The sequence below is a fragment of the Fusarium keratoplasticum genome, chromosome 3, assembly GCF_025433545.1.
Source record: "Fusarium keratoplasticum isolate Fu6.1 chromosome 3, whole genome shotgun sequence".
In the NCBI taxonomy this organism is placed as follows: domain Eukaryota; kingdom Fungi; phylum Ascomycota; class Sordariomycetes; order Hypocreales; family Nectriaceae; genus Fusarium; species Fusarium keratoplasticum.
Window position 1 is genome coordinate 2335425 of NC_070531.1, and position 16572 is coordinate 2351996.

The 16572-nt window shown below is 55.4% G+C and overlaps 4 protein-coding genes across 4 annotated transcripts; 2 read left to right on the forward strand and 2 right to left on the reverse strand.

The window, feature by feature from the left end:
- Nucleotides 1-4726: 4726 nt before the first annotated feature.
- NCS57_00408200 (uncharacterized protein) lies at nucleotides 4727-6641 on the forward strand (the record flags this gene model as incomplete). Its single annotated transcript, XM_053054057.1, has 2 exons — nucleotides 4727-5941; nucleotides 5994-6641. 2 exons carry the CDS (start codon nucleotides 4727-4729, stop codon nucleotides 6639-6641), a joined length of 1863 nt encoding a protein of 620 aa, XP_052916217.1.
- A 295-nt stretch (nucleotides 6642-6936) lies between these two features.
- Nucleotides 6937-7765, reverse strand: NCS57_00408300 (V-type proton ATPase subunit E; the record flags this gene model as incomplete). The annotated part of the gene is made up of 3 exons (XM_053054058.1): nucleotides 6937-7087; nucleotides 7144-7652; nucleotides 7736-7765. The coding sequence occupies 3 exons, from the start codon at nucleotides 7763-7765 to the stop codon at nucleotides 6937-6939; spliced, it is 690 nt and encodes a 229-aa protein (XP_052916218.1).
- Nucleotides 7766-8535: 770 nt separating this feature from the next.
- On the forward strand, nucleotides 8536-10167 carry NCS57_00408400 (uncharacterized protein; the record flags this gene model as incomplete). Its single annotated transcript, XM_053054059.1, has 2 exons — nucleotides 8536-8577; nucleotides 8638-10167. 2 exons carry the CDS (start codon nucleotides 8536-8538, stop codon nucleotides 10165-10167), a joined length of 1572 nt encoding a protein of 523 aa, XP_052916219.1.
- Nucleotides 10168-11760: 1593 nt separating this feature from the next.
- Nucleotides 11761-16052, reverse strand: NCS57_00408500 (uncharacterized protein; the record flags this gene model as incomplete). Its single annotated transcript, XM_053054060.1, has 2 exons — nucleotides 11761-14130; nucleotides 16014-16052. 2 exons carry the CDS (start codon nucleotides 16050-16052, stop codon nucleotides 11761-11763), a joined length of 2409 nt encoding a protein of 802 aa, XP_052916220.1.
- Nucleotides 16053-16572: the final 520 nt, after the last annotated feature.

Genomic DNA, 16572 nt, shown 5'->3' on the forward strand with positions numbered 1-16572 from the left:
GTTGTTGAAGTCGCGGGCAAGCGCCCGATCGGCCCCTCGAAGCCAGCCAGATTGGGGACACTTAGGCGGAGCAAAAGTCGAGCGGGCAAGGGAGAGGGCGTAGTAGGTGAAGCAGATGGAGCAGGTGCAATTGAAGCAACACCAGCTGCTCGTAGAATAGACGGCGGGAGGCGGACGGGCGATGTTTTGAGGCGAACAACGGCGTCACCCGGGCCGTTTTCTGATTGTCGTCAAGACGAGGGAAGGGGAGCGTTGCAGGTTGTTTGAAGCAGATGTGAGGGCGAAGTAGACTACAAGCAACAACAGCAGCGGCGCACCCAAGGGGAGTTGTGTAAGCAAGAACGGGGCGGCAAGGAAGGGAAAAAAAGCTACGGTGGACTTTGGAGCGACCCTCGCCCTCCGCGCCGCGGGCTCCCACTCCCACTCCATCCACACTCCCCGTCATCCCGTCCGCCAGTCAAAACCATGCAGCCCGCTAAAGGGCCTGAGACTCTAGCACTCTGGGATGGCCATTTCTGGACGGTACCCGCTCGGGACATTGAGCCTGGGACTCGCTGGCGAGAGGTGCTCCAAGGGAAATGGCAGTGGAGAGTGGGTGTCTAGGGCGTGGGGCGTTGCCGGTGGTGGGTGGGTGTGCGTGGGGAGCTGGCATCCCGGCCCATCCGACGCACTCAATCGTCTGCCCGGAATGTACACCCCAGGTACCTGTCTCCAAATGCTGGCCATTGATCCTCCTCTGGGAGAGGCGCCTGCAGCCTCTAGTCGAATCCTGGACTCTCTCTGGCCGACGCAGATGCCTCGCTGTCTCGCATTCACTTATGCTTGCTTACGACCCCAGAATCCGGCCAGTACAGCCTCTATTTCAATCTATCCGTCCATCCATTCCCCCAGAATCCTTCGCTCACAAGGCGTCGTCGTCGTCGGCTGGAGCGGGTGCTAAGCTAGATAGCTCGTTCACGATGGCAGCAACGGCGGCATCAATCAGCGGCCACACCCACTAACGCCGCGCCACACAGCCAATTCACCTCCTACCGACTGATGGACTTGGAAGGCTGCCTCCAGTAAATAGCCCAGCGACCCTGGTCCTCCGTTACTTCAGCCCCGGAAGCACGGGGCGGGCTGTTCGGGCGTCTCGGGGCGTGTCGGTCGCCCATGGAAGCCGCATAATTCACCAGATCCCGACACTAGAACTGCAACGGAACCTTGCTATTCCATGGATCCTTTCATATTGCATTGTCTGTCCGGTCTCTCTGCCTCTGCTGAGGCGGCTCAAGGCAACAACCAACGGCGATAACGGACGACATCTACAACCCGGATTGGACACTCTGCCTGTTGGCTCTTGTTGTCAACTCCGGCGCCCAGAAGTAATCAATATTGGCCATCATCTCCTCTTACTGCATGCGCCTCTGTCTGGCATTTGGGCCCCCTTGAAGCGTCAGACGCGCACCCCTTGCAAAGGGGGAAGACGCCGTGTCTGAAATTCGCCAAGGGCCTATCAATTCGCCCTTTGCACATTGAATTTTTTTTTACGCCTCTGTCGCCTCTTTGTTTGCCTCTTGTGATATCAATACCTGCTCAGCCTGAGCGCTAAGGGTCAGACCGATGGCTTCCGCTCAGTCATCCAGTCGGTGTCGGGATTGTTGCGTAGGTTGACAATTATAGCTCCATCTCGCGTCCGTAGCCGGAGCTTTTCTCGTCCGGCCGGCCCGTTGACGTTGCGACTCCAGATTGTCGATAGCGCCATCTCTAAAGGTAACCTTGGGAAGTTTCCATCTGCTGCCATCAGCATGACTAGTCTCATGTCGAGTGATTGTTCATCAACGTTGTCATGGCCTCCTCTGTTTTCTCGTGCTCATGTAAGCCAACCGTTATGGAGCCGCCCTGGGAAGCAGAGCCCGCTCACCGTGTCGACCCAGCGTTAGCTTGACGGCTGGTGGGCAGGCTCCAAGCTGAGACTCTACCATCAGTCAGGTTTTACTATCGTATCCTCCACCCAGCCGCCGGTCTCTCGAAAATCACCCCTGACGAGGACAGGGGGCGGTAGGCTGCCAACAACCGCCAAGCTTTAGGTGCCTCCCTTGGGGCTCTACGAGGTGCTCATCTTGGCGAAAAGAACGGGGTCCTCCAGCTGTCACTGACGGCAGAGGTTGAAAGAATGCTTGGCTGGTGTCTGCAAGCCGATGTAAACTACCATCAGCATAGCTGATGGCAAAACAAGGAAAACGTTAAATATCACAAGTCAGGCGGGAGATCTGACTAGATATCCATCTCTGTGAACCCTCTTTCAACCACTCAACGGCCTGCAATCTCGAATCCATGAAAGCCCAGGGACCGACCTACGTAACCACAGGCAATGATCCCTCCACCACGGCATCAGAATCCGTCGTCTCCCGGGATTCAGATCTGTGCCTGCTTGGCATCCAACTTGGATAGATTTCGCTCAGTTGTCATTCGAGGACCTGGTTGTAGAGTAACTCTACGGTCTCGGCCCGCTGCCGTCCAGTTCTTACATATTCCGCTGAAAACGGCAAGGGGATAGGCTCGCCAGCATAACTCTACGGGCATGCTTGAACCAAAGATGATCTCCGCCCGCCTCGTCCGGCGAGAGATGGATGCGACGATCCAACCCAGTCAGCCCCACGCCGACATGAACATTACCCCTCGTCTCGTCTCGCGGCCGGCCATCTCCTTTTTTGTTTGTTTTCTGTTTCTTCGCTTCCCCTTCTTTTCACAAGCATCTTCTTGTCCAATTCAGAAAATCTCATTAAATTGTCCGAGGCGCAGTCGGTCTCGGCGCCCTCGGGCCCGGGGTCCTGGTGGCCTTCCTATACCGGATAGAAGCAACTGCATCTTCCTCCGTGCATCCCGTAATGGCCGTTATGTCGCGCGGGCACAGCACCGGCCAGCGAGGCCTTACGTCCGCATCGTCGGACTCTCGGGTCTTAATTACGAGCGAGAGAAGCGCCATGATTTTTTTCGGACGGCAGCACCAACGTCAATGGCCCGAGGCCTTACCCACTGCTGCGCAGCACACCCATTCGGCGGAGTCGCCGTGGCTGGCTGCGCCACTCGACTCTTGCTCACCTATCGACGTTTCATCATCTCACGACACACACGAGTTGTTGCTCGGAAAGTCAAAGAGCAAGAAGGTTATGCTAGCAGCCTTGCAGGAATCATGACCACCTCCATAAATGCATGCTATTCCCGTGACAGAGCCCTCAGTGTTGGGTGGCATTGCGCCCACCAGTGCCACGATGCTCACCACCACGGTGCAGTACATACCACGTACAAGGAACAATAGCGACCCAGTTATTCCCCTGTTCTGAAGCTCTAGCTCAGCACCGCTCAGGAGCCAGAGTGCCCTCTGCTCCTGTTTCGTAACTTACTTGTCGAGTTCCCGTAAGACCCTGGCTAGGGGTCGCCCTCCCCTTGGCGTCCACTGCAGGTCCAAATTTCCAGCGACATGGCCCGTCAGCGATCGCTTGCGAACCATACCGTCGAAAAAGCAATGAAACGCTACGCTACGTAATCTGCGAATTCTAGAATTCGGCCCCGGATTGGGCATCTGCGTCGATGGGTTCGGATATGCCCCATACTCATACCCGCCGCCTCATGGATGTTGTCGGTGAGCGTCGTATGGGATCGCATCCCATTGGCATATGAGTCCTCCCTCAGCTTACTGTGCAGAGTGAGTGAGCATCTGATACACCCATAGCATCTCTCACAGTCACTGCCTCGTCAGATTGAACGCCAGATAAAGTGACACTTGAACACGTCAAATACGCATCGATCGCGAGACCCTTTTCTCTCACGGTGGGTTTCGTATAAAGTTGCACCGTCGATAATTACGAAGTGCAGCACCGTCGTCACGAGATGAAGCCAGGGGCCACAGCTGAACCCGCACTGCTGCATGAGCATTTCTGGGGACAAAGACACATGCCAGACACGAGAATCCAAGCCCGATTTCGTCGCGCGAACAATGGTTGCATGCAATATGATTTGTGCAGCAGTACCCAGTAGCACAGGCACGCAATGCGCTGGAATGAGCGACGAGTGACCGACTGCAAGGTTCCATCGACGACGATCATCCCCAGGGCCCTCGGTGCAAGTCCAAGTGCAAGTGCAGGCGCACAGCCCCTTTTCCGGTAGTACACGAAACACGCAGGTGTTGATGATTGATTATGAGGCTTGATCCCATCCATGGATCCATGGGTTACGGAGCGCATCCGGCGCGTCGGTTCGTCACCGAACCCTACCTACGTCAGTTGCCACGTAAATACACGAACCCTTGAAGCTAGCTGCCTGCTAGAGTTGGTCAGAGCTGAGGGCTAGTTACTGCGTAGTGACCGACAATCTAGGCGGGAGGTCCTTCTGGAAGTTCTGAGCTGGTCATGGCTCTATTATGGGAGAGATAGGGGGGAGCATTAACGTGCTCTGTCGCACAGAGCCTTAGCGGCTAATTTTGTCGCGCCACAGCATGGATGGGGCTGCGCCTCACTTTGTGCACTTTGTGCTGACAGCAGCCACCCGACGGTCATGGCCATGCCCACATGCGCCCCCACCAAAAACGCGACCCGTTTCCAATTAACACGGTCCAACTACACCTCTCACCGGCCCATGAACCTGCGATTGCTGTGACAAAGGATCCAAAGGCCTTCAGAGCCTCGTGCCATCAGTTGTTCAGTCATCAATCAGCCTGCATTTCTCCCCCCGCAAGTGGCCCAACATGTCGCAAAAGTCTAAAAATGGGAATATTATGAGTTTCTTCAAGCCTGTGACGAGGTCCCAAACACCCCAGAGACCCCAGGCTCAGAAGCCTCGCTCGCCATCTCCATTACCGTGCTCATCCCCGCCGAGTCAAGTTGCTGTCACCCCTGTCAAGAAGAAGGAACCGCTGGCACGGGATATCGAGATCCGCGCCTCGGATGATGAGGATGACTTGGGGGCTTCGTCAGACGACTCCCTCGAAGACCTATGCGCCATCATCGGGCGAGCACGCCCCGCCAAGTTGGCTGACTCTCCTACAAAGAACCCATATGCTACACCAAGAGCAAAAAGAACTGCCGTTGAGTTTCACTCATCGCCGCTGGCCATTATACCAAAACACAAATTCGACCTCAAGGCTCTGGCCAAGGATGCGAAGCAGGATGATGCTACACATGCAAGCTCAATAAGAGCCAAGGCTCTGACTGAGCTTGCTGACACTGAAGATGAGATCATGACAGACGAGGCATCACGGGACGTTTTGGAGGACATCGTCAAGAACAATACCGGACAAAACGCCCAGAAGGTCCTCAGAGCGGTGCAAAGATCAGAGCCTGGTCAGTCACAACTTCGATACTGCTTCTTCAGCGAGGAATATAGTCCACCCAGTCCGAAGCCAGCACCAAAGAATCTCAGCAAGGGGCCTTGGAAACTATTGACGCAAGGTGATGAGCAAACTCGGGAGCAGCATCTGCTATCTGGGTTGCCACTCACCCTCCTTGGCATGCATGGAGGTTTACCAGACGAGCTATTTGAGTGGATTCTCAGTGAATTCTGTCTTCAAAAATCAAGCCTCGTCCGGAAGGAGTATACCAGCCTGATTAGCGACTGCTCCGAACAGATTGAGCGGCTGATTACGCCACGGCGGTTGGAGGAGTTGTTCTACCGCTTCGGCGCCTCCCCTGAACTTGAGCGACGGGACTCCGAGCTGAGATTATCGAAACCTGGTGTAGAACCCTATGAGGGACGCGACTGGTCCACGTTGAGTTCCTTCTTATCCCTTATAAGTGCCATGGCTCCGTCTATGACTCTGGAATCTGTCGTCTATGCTGCACAGGCTTTGCTGCGGATGTCGATGGACAAGTTTCTCCTCTACAACATTGATCTCCTGGTCGCATACGAGAACACCATCAAGAGTCTAGTGGAGGCAGTTCCTCAGGCGAACTGGGACGTCTTCGTAAGTCCCATCACACGGCACGCTTCGGATTGGTTATTGACGGATGAATTAGTGCTTTCACACATGTTCATTGCTACACATTCTCATCAAGGCTCAATGTGTGAGAACAAATGCTCTGACATGTCTGCCAGTCAGTACACCCAAGGTTCACGATCTGAGACGCCGGCTTGCCGTGGTATTTCTTTACGATGATCCGGACCTGGGTCGCCATCATCCGGATAACACGGTCAGCATCAGAGGCATCATCGACCGCCTTGAAGAAGACGACTTCTCTGTTGGGCCCAAGACGGACTTTGCTGAGCTGCAGGCAAACATTATCCTTCTCAACATTGCAGTTGACGACGGCTCATTTGCCGCAGCCGATGACCCAGACGCTGTGAAGGAGTTCAACAGTGAGATAGATGAACTCACAACCCAACTTAGAGGGATTTGGAGAAAGATCAATGATGCAGGCATGAAGCTCGCACGAACTGAAGCCAAGAGTGTCATTGAATGGGTTCAGCAGCGACTTGCTCACTCTGTCCGGACGCGCCGAAAGGCCAAGAAGAGTGTGTTTGACCTTCCAAGTCAACGAGAGGACCCTTTCCTCCCACAGCAACAGAACTACATGAAGAATTTCCTACGGAAACCAACAGACAAGGCCCCAGCGCCCACCTCCCCTGTAGCTGATCAAGATACCATCGTTGTCAGGGCGAAATAGGGAGGATGAAGCATGGACAACTCTCATTAGGCGCAGGCGCAAAGGACTCAAGGGAAAGGGGGTCGATATCACTCAAGACGAAGGATTCTGAACGTGTAATGAATTCTACCACGAGCCAAGTCCGGAACCAGACAAACAATAATGAAAAGATGATGCACAGCCTCTAAACTACAAAGCACAGACTGATTAACAAGGCAGGTCGCAGATGATAGAGAGCCTCCCTAATCGTGCACTCATCTCGGCGGGCTTGATGTATAAGCAGGAGTAACCATGAACCAATGGCACCCAAGGGAGTTTAGTCAAAGAACTTGCGGTTAGGATTCTTTCCGAACAGGGCCTCTCGCACCGCGGGAGCCGCAGAGTCCTCCAGGAGCCGCAACCGAGCCTCGAAGGTGTTGTCAATGTCGATCTTGCCGTCTCCGCTAATGATAACCACACCGCCGGCACTGTGTAATCGTCAGTTCTCATATCGCAGCTCGTGAATCCAGGGGGGATCACGTACATTCCGTCAGCGAGGGGCTGGTCCTCCTGAAGCTTTACCGTGACGTCCTTGCCAAGCTGCTTCTTGAACTCCTTGGAAGCCTCATCGATAGCCTTCTTGACGACGTCATAGTCCTTCTTGCGCGCGCGAACCTGAAGCTCGGGCTCGTTGAGAGCATACAATCCCTCAAGCACGAGACCCTTGAGCGCCTTCTGGTACTTGCCCTTGTCCTTGGCACCCTCGGCGAGCTTCTTCTGAGCATCCTCGAATATGCTGTCGAGCAGCTCCTGGCGGGCGCCAAGGACCCTGAGCCGCGTCTTGTTGGAGACGGTAGAGCGGGTGATTTGCTGGGACATGGTTGCCTGCTTGAACTTCTTCTCGTATTGGACGTCGATGGCGTCGGTCTCCTGGCGGACGAGCTTGGACTTTTCGATCTCGAACTCCTCGTTGGCCTTGATCTCAATCTCGCGGGCCTTCTCCATGGCCTCCTGCTTGATGAAGGCCGTCATCTTGCGGAGCTCATTGTCGACCTGGGTGAATCGGGCGCGCGTTAGCAGCCTGGTAAGACGGATGGGAGGATGATGACGATGGCTGCGTCGTTTGGGCAGCGTACCTGCTGGTCGGACAATGCGTGTTGCGACATGATGGCGGTTTAGGGAACTGAAGGATTTCGATGGAATCGAGGAGTTGAAAAGGCGAGCAAAGCCTCGGCGCGGTCAGAAGAATAGCAATGAGAGGCAGTCGATGGCCTTTTGTTAGGAGCGTCGGCGGGAGATGGAGGTTGAGGCTTGGGAGTGGAGTGCAAGCAAGCAGGTAGCTGTGACGCCAGCCGCCAGGACCAAGCTGTTCGTCGCCTATGCCCATCTTACCCAACCTAAAGCTTGGGCAAGCCACATGTCTCCATGTCATATCGCTCCACTATTTCGTGCATATGGCCACTAATAAACCCCGATAAGATTCGTTATCGACTATTATGTAACTGCACCGCCACAGTGGCTGGCCGGTCTCGTGTTGGAGCTGCATGGCCTCACGTCAGGTGTCCCTCGACTTGAGTTCGACTCCGACTTTCTTGTTATTAGGTTTGAAACGGAGACAGATTGCATCGAATTACCGCTCTCTTGCGTTCCACAACATCGCTCTGTTTCCAATCCCTCCGCCTACAACTCCAGGTGTCAGCGCCAACCAGGAGACCAGACCCGGGTCGCGATCCAACCGCCGGTCCGCAAGGCTGCCGCTTCATCATTCCGGCGCTTCAACAAGCCATTCGCGTCTGTATTCGATTGAAACGAACCTACCCTACTCGATACAGGCAGCACAAGGCGACCATCGAATCGGGTACGCTTCCTATGCGACGCCTCAGCTACCCGCTTCGAGTCTCCGCTGCCAGATGACCTCGGACCTGGCAGAGGCGCAATGGGGTTGCTTGGCGGCATCTCATCTGGAGGGAGCATAGCTGTACGTTTGATGGCAGATGCGCTGGTCGGCCGAATGATTTGCTAATGCTCGCCCTTGCAGCTAGGAATTCTGGTCGGATTGCTATCGACAAGTGTTCAGAGCCTCGGCCTGACCTTGCAGCGCAAGTCGCATATCCTCGAAGACGAAAAGGGACCACTCGATGTCCGGCGACCACCTTACAGGAGGAGGAGATGGCAGATCGGCATGGGCATGTTCATCGTGGCGAACCTCCTCGGAAGCACCGTTCAGATCTCGACTCTACCACTCCCCGTTCTCTCGACACTTCAGGCCGCGGGCCTCGTCTTCAACTCGATATGTGCGTCATTGATACTCAGCGAGCCCTTTACGCGATGGTCCCTGTCCGGGACGGTTCTCGTCACGACAGGCGCCGTGCTGATTGCCATTTTCGGAGCCATCCCTTCACCAGCGCATGACCTAAAGGAGCTGTTGGAGCTCATGGCGCGCAAACCTTATGTGGTCTGGATGATTCTTCAGGCCCTGTTTGTCGTTACCCTCGCGTTGGCCATCGACGTGGTCAACAGCGTCTCGAACCTCTCCCATGACGCCCGGTTTCGACTAGCTCGTGGCATCACATACGGCGTCATAAGTGGAGATCTCTCCGCCCATGCTCTATTATTCGCCAAGTCCTCTGTCGAGCTAGTCATCAAGACGATCGCTGGACGCAACCAGTTTGTCTACTGGCAATCGTGGGCGATTGTTATGGCGCTCGTCACGCTGGCCCTGTGTCAACTTTATTACCTCCACCGAGGCCTTAAGCTGGTCTCAACCTCGGTTCTCTATCCCTTGGTTTTCTGCGTTTACAACATCGTTGCCATTCTAGACGGTTTGATATACTTTAACCAGACGAGCTTAATATCACCTCTAAGAGCCTGTCTCATCGCCTTGGGGACGGTCATCCTCCTGTCAGGCGTGCTCGCGCTGTCTTGGCGCCTGAGCGATGAGCAGCATACACCCGGAGTTGGCCAGTCATCTCTGGCGCCTGGCCTGGGACTTGTGGAGGACACCGAAGGGGAGGAAGAGTCTCTCCTCGGCTCGGACAATGCGGTTGCCGAAGACGATACGATACCACATACATATCAGACATTTCCGCCTGCGATTTGCGAGACCCCCTTGATTCCCTCTCGCAAGAGAAGCTCACGGTGGGCTGAGCGCGCTGAGATCTGGGATGAGCTGGAAGATCGCGATGAACCTAGCACTCCCGGGAACAGGCGACGGTCTAGCACACTCCCACAACACACCGAGTCCTCACCGTTGCTGCCGACGAGGAGGTCTATAGGTGGTGCTCCCGCCAGTGAAGAGTCTGGCCCAAGCACCGAGTCCACGCCTCGAAGACTGACTCGACGGCGACGGAAGAGCACAGGTTTCCCCGGCCTCGTCGCCCGGAGACACCAACGAAGTAGAAGCTCCACAGTGTCGAGCCCGCTGGGCAACCTCCTCTCAATGAGTTGGCTCAGGGGTAGAAGCAGGCAGCCGTCACAGGCCAGCACCAGCGATGGCTACCCCTGGGGCACATCTCCACGAGAAGGCGGCGGCGGCGGTGAGAACGGTAGAGGCGACTCAGCTGTATGAATAAAATGTGACGCATTTTGGGAGTTGCGAGAGAAGAAAGAGGCGAGCGAAAGGCGTTTTTTTCTCTATAGTTTCATTACATCTTTTTTCAACACCGGGGTGATTGGGTCAGTTCTTGTCGAGTGCGGCCACGGCCACCTTTTCTTGGGTTGCAAGGTTTCTTCTTGTCCACCGCGAATAAATCTATAGGGTTTTTGGGATCAATCAAGGCCGTTGCCAGAGCACACGATGAGATTGGTGTTGTTCAGTCAGTTTCTGTGCGATGCTGGTCGGCGTCTGTATAAGAAGGTGCCGTGTAGTATGAAGCCCTCTAGGACATCGCCATCTATTTAATAGAGCACAAGACAACGTACCCGGTATGGAGGGTCTTTGTATAACTTGCTTCAAGGTACTCCTTATTAAAGCAACTGATATGAACGTAATATCTTGAAGGTTCTCATAAGAGATTATAGTCGTAACAGAGCCCTAACATTGTTGCACAATAGCGGCTACCATTGCCCTATTTTGTCTTCTCTGAGGCTAGCTTTTAGGTATTTCGAGCAGTCTACTGTGCCGACGTCCCACAATTAGGAATCTAGAAGAGATCAAAAGATGAAGGCAAACAAACCTGAACTTGGGCAAAGCATATAATCTTCAATGATCGTCACAAACATCAATGGTTCAGACAAAGGCTTGTTAATGTCAATCAATACACAGAAATTTTACATTGACTCTGTACTCTAGCCCATGCAAATCCGGCCCTCAAACACCGGGTGCCGTCTAATGATATTAGGACCTCATGCGCGAAAAAAAGACGAGGAAAACAAATGACAACAAAAACTCCCAGATTCCCCCTCCGCGCCCTGTACTCCGTCCGGCATTCCCTCAACTCCGCTGCCCCGGCATCCTTCCGCCGGTGGTGATACCGTACAAGTTGTGTTTCAATTCCGAATGCCCGTCCCTTGGGAGCAGTGATGGTGTGTAGTTTTGTGTGCCAGCCTCAACGAGAAGTGGTCAAGGTGCCCAGAGACCGCATCTACTGAGTTACTTCTCCCGTCTCAGCTGACTGAATCTCCTCCCGGTATTCATTCGTGGCGATGTGTGTGGTTTGGTACAATGAATGATTCGACAACTCTGCCTCGTCGCAAGAGGCAGAATATCAGATGCATGGACATGGTCGATAGGCAGGTAATGAATGCCACAGATAGGCAAGGCCGCGGGAAGAGGATCCGAAATGGTATAGACCTTCTAAATGCAAACTTGGTCTATGGAGCTCCTCCGTTCCGGTGTACAAATATCAAAACATGGCCGGTGAACCGAATTTCCATTAGTGCGGGTGTAAATCAAGGCCGTAAACGATGCCAATGCTATGCAACGGTACTCTGACAAAACAGACAAAACTGTAGCTGAACTAGTCGTACCCAACGGCGGCGGTTCTTCTCCCTTTTTCGGTTGGTTTGTTGAAGAGTTGTTTGGTGCCCCAAGCCTGGAGTTGAGGCGAGGCCGCTGTGGTCCCGATGTAATTATGTTCGCGTCTGGAAAGGGATGTGTATATACTTTGGCCCTGAGGTTTTTCCTTTTTTGTATCAACGGGACTCCTGGTTAGTCCGACTCCTAGACGCGACTTGTGCTGGCCCGGCTACGCTCATCTTCCTCTTCCATGACATCGCTCAGCCTCGTGGGGTGGTGATGTCGAGGAACTGTCTCCCAGCCGGGGGCGCCGTAACCTTGGCCAGAATAGTCCTGAGGATCCGAGTATGTGCCAGTCCATTGACCGCCACCTGCAGAAGTTGAGGGAGACTCTTGTTTACCACTTGGTGGGTTGGTGGTGGCAGGCGTCTCATACTCTTCTGCTTCAGGATCAGAATCCGAATACGTCGAGGGTGGTGCAGCGAAAGGAATCTTGTTGCCTTGGGCATCCAGAATGAAGTTCCCATTGGCATCAATGACGTACTCACCTTCGCTGTAACCACCCTCTGACACTGGCGCCTGATAGCCACCGCTGCTACCTGGCGGGACGGGCTGGAGGTATCCCTCACCGCCGGCAGTCACAGGAGGCTGGCCTTGCGGAGATGCTGTCACTTCAGGCGGGTAACCCTGTCCATATTCAGTCTGATAGGCGGCTTGACCTCGAGATCGGCTGGGACCTTGGGTCATGGGCACGACCTGGACGCCTCCCACAATGGTAGGCTGTCCGGACTGCAGAGAAAGAGTTCTGTCGCGCTCCTCTTGCTCTCGTCGTCCCAGCTCCTCCCATGCTCGTCGTGCCTCCTCCTTGGATATGGAAAGCTCTTTTCGCATTTCGGTGAGCTGCTTCTGGGCCTTTGAGGTCCCTCGTTCGTTCTCAACAGCCTCTCGGATGGCGTCGGCTCGACCGCGTCTCTCCTGTTCCAAGGCAGCCTCTAGGAGGGCGTTAACTTCTTGTGCGCGCTCCAAGTCAGCTCGTGTCTCAAAGAACCAGCGCTGGAACTTGCGCTCGGAGCTCGCGCGGAGACGCTGCAGCTCGACAACAGCATGGAAGAGGTTCGCGCCAGCGGCAGATAGATCCGTCACCTGGCGGGCGAGCTGCTGGTTAAGAGGGTCGCGGTTCAACTCGTCCTTGTTCTGCTCAAGTTTTCGGATCCAATAACTAGTGAGACCCTCCCAATGAGCAGACAATGTCTCCCAACGCTCAAAGGCATGAGGGAACGAATTGCGCGGTTTTGAGCCGCTGGCACCGCCGGCAGCTGTCTGGGCTCCGCCGTCAGCACCTGGTGCGGCAAAGACAGGCTGTGCTGTGGTTGCTGGGCCTGTGTAGGTCTGAGGAGGCACCTGGGCGGCGGAAGCTGAGCGCCCATGTCGTGCGGTTGGTACTTGGGAAGTAGTAGATGCCCTTGCTCGGGCTGTGGTGGTTTCGGGGGCGACTTGCGCCTGTCGCTGAGGGTTGACGGGCTCACGCGCTTCGGCGCCACTAACCTGCCCAGCAGCAACGCCAGCAGTTCTACGCTGCTCTTCTGCTCTCCGTGCCTGCTCCAGGATGCGCGCTTCTTGTTCAGCCCTCTCGCGCTGCTGCTGCTCTGCTTCGGCGCGTTGTCGCGCCTCTCTGGCAGCACGCTCCTGCATGATCATCCTCGGGCCTCTGATGCCAGAGGGCGAGCTCGTCTGACCCGGACCGGCAGTGGGACGGAAAGAAGCGGCAGGCTTGCCATTGGAGGTAGGAGGCACACCTCCAGCAACCATGAGGTCGGCCATGCTTGCGGACTCCTCTTCAAGATCTGGAGTGAAGGGGTTGGGGTTGCGCAGCGCCTCCTCGAGGGCAAAGAGGATGGCGCTGTGGGTGTGCTTGGAGATGCGGACCACGGGGTGTGGGTCGGGGCGGTCTGCAGTTACAGAAGGAGTCTTTTGTCTCGGAGGGGATTGAGGATGTTCTGAAGACACCTCGTCGGGATCTTCGGTCAGATCCTGCGAGAGCCGTCGCCGGCGACGGGGAGCTTGTTGGGGCACCGAGTGGAGCGGGATGAGACCCAACACAGTTGGGTGATTCTCAGGCAAGTCGTTGACGGCCGCGAGGGTCGCCTTGGGCGCGAAGCCAATCGAGGCGGCGGCGAGATGGACTTTGCGAGACTCAGGGGCAGGGCTCGGAGGTGCCTCGAATTTGGGAGTTCGGCGAAGGCTTCGTGGTTGCGAGGACGGCGTAGAAAGTCGCTCGACGGGGTCCGGAGTCTGGATTGGCAGCGGTCTGGAGACGTTTGACTGCTGGCGTTGCTGTTGCTGGGTAGGGGTCGTGGGCGCGTTAAGGTCGTGGCGGTCGTTAGTCGCAGACGAGGGGCGTATTCTCGACACGTCTGCGGCGCTGGAAGGACGAGGTTTTGGAGTGTGCGAGGAGAGCGAGTTGTTCGACAAGGCGAAGGTTTCACCAGCGGGCGCTGGTGGTTGCGGTGGAGGATTGGACCAGGCGATTTGTTGCGAGTGGTGAGGTGCGGTGATGGTGGTGTGGGGGAGGCCCTTGATGCGTTGTTACTGCAACTGCAGTTGGGCCTGACTAGAGAAAGACGGACGATGTGAGGCCGACAGGAGAGATTGGTCTCGGGATGACGACCAAAAGTCTCAGGTTAGTTCGGCTCTACTCGAGACAAGCCAAAAGGTTGAATGGCCTGACTGGAATGTGCTTGTTTTTAGAGAGTAGAAAAGGACGGGCATCAACCGATGAAAGCTGGGATCGGGTGGAGGGTCCCCTGGTGATGTCAAAAAAAGTTGGTGGCCGGGAGCCCAAAAAAATTGGGGAGGTTGGTGGTGCTGGTGGTGCTGCCGGTGCTCGCTCGCTGGTCGTGTCGGGTGCCAGTAAAGTGGCCGCCAACGCCAGGCCAGGCCCAGTTGTAGAGGGCCGCGTCCAGTGAGAGACGCCCTCGTAAAGAGCCAGTAGCAGACAGAGGCTAGACAATCTGCAAGCACTCAGACCACACACACGCACACGCGCACACGACGCGAGATGCGAAATTCCCAGCCAGCAAGAGAGACAGAGATGGCTGATCAATTGGTCAATCGGCCAATTGCTTCATTCGATAGCCCCGTTTCGTTTGTTAAGGCGCAGCGTAGCGTAGCGATACTCTATGCGCGCAATCGCTTCAGCTGAGATCGGGCCTGCCACCAGGCCGCCTGTTCGCAGGCTTTTCCTGCGCGCAAAGCCTTGAATCGCAAGTTAGGAGACGACGTCTGGCTGATTCGCTGTAACAAGAGGTCTTTTGCGACGCGACGCTGTGCAAAGTGCTGCCCTCTCGGATATGCTCCGTCTTCGATCTGGATTGTCACCGGCCAGGGCGCGTCGCGAATCCGTTATGCGCAACTCGTCGAGCTGCAGAGGGAGGTAATCAAGCGGCTGGGAACGATGGGGACGCACAAAGCAAACATGCTCGCAGCCCAATGGCGAAGCTGTGACTCTGAGTATCCACGCCTGCGTCGAGATATCACCATCACAGTCGACGACAGGTCATGGTAAGGTATGAATGCGTTGGGAGAGAGGGAAGATAGGTTGAGGTGGAGGAGAGAGAAGGGGGCACAGCACAGCACACACTTGCGACCTGACGTAGAACTGGAGCGCTCCTCCCTCGGCCGGCCCTACTCTGATGACTTAATTACGCCAGGTTTTCAAGGGAGTCGATCAAGGCACACACAAGGAAGAGTAGCTAAGGTAGCAAAGCAAGCTCTGGCCGCTTTGACCGGGGGGATGATGGAGCCATGGGGCGGGCATTAGCTAGCTGGCTGCCCGGGTCCCAAGCTTTCTCTCGCCAGCAGCCCTGCTGATGAATTAGCTTTGGGCCAAGCCTTCGAGTCTCGTCGCCCTGCTGGGTCAGTCAGTCATGACCAAGGTGATGGCATGAACTAAGGCGATGGATGCGTTGTCCATCTCTTTAAGCGCATGTGCGTGGTCGAGTTGAACCGCCCTCCCCCTCTCCCTTTTCCCGGTACAATGATTCCTTTGTGAGCAGCGTCATTGATGTGATGCGCTGATCCGTCTTGAAACAAGTACAACAAAGACGGCACGGCTCAAAGTCGAAAACTCGGCTTGGATGCTTTTGCCGAAACGCTCTAATTTACCATCGTCGGGTCTTGTCTCGGGACGGACGTCTGGCGTCTGACCCGGCCACCCGTCTCCTCAATGGCGCCGGCATTTGCTGTGTGGGCGCCTCGAGCTTGAAGCTGAGGAAGCAAGCTCTGGGAGCTCGGTGCTGAGAGAAGCTGGTGCTGCTGGCAGGCAAATTGGGCTGCCCTGGGCTGTCCATCTCATCTCATACACAGGCGCAAGGACTGGAGCTCTCTCCTCTCTTCTCAGCTCTGACCTCGGTCCTCAACCTTCATCACACGACTGCGCGCGTGGGCAGATTGCGGACCTGGGTCTCCTTCCATGTCGAGACGCCGCGTCGCAGCATGTTTGGGAGCTTCGACCACATTTCACACGCGCCGAAGCTACGCATAGGCCATCTTTGGCCGGTTTCTTCATCTCAATCGCCCCTGAGGGCAAGGTTGAGGGTGCAAGTTGACCGTGGTACGTACGACGACCCAGCGCTGGGGAATCCACGCCTGAAAAGACGAGGCGGCCAGTCCCATTGGCAGAGAAAAGCCAGGGCAGGGCGGGTCGAGGGAAAAAACGAGACACCAGTACAAAGACACTGGCTTATCATCGTTTAAAATGGACGTTAATGAGTATACTAGGAATAATCAAATGGTAAATAACAGATATCTTGAGTAGTAGCTTTTATGAGAATATCTCTTTTACTATTTTAGTATATTTTGTCTAAATTTACTGGTGACATTCGAGCGAGTTAGACCTTCTTTGCCGTCCCTGGGCCTCGTTTATTTCTTGACCCCCGTCGCGGGGACGTGATGACCTCCATCCCAGATGAACCATCTTGCTACTAACGGCGCTAGGGCTTGTCTTCGCTCGTCACC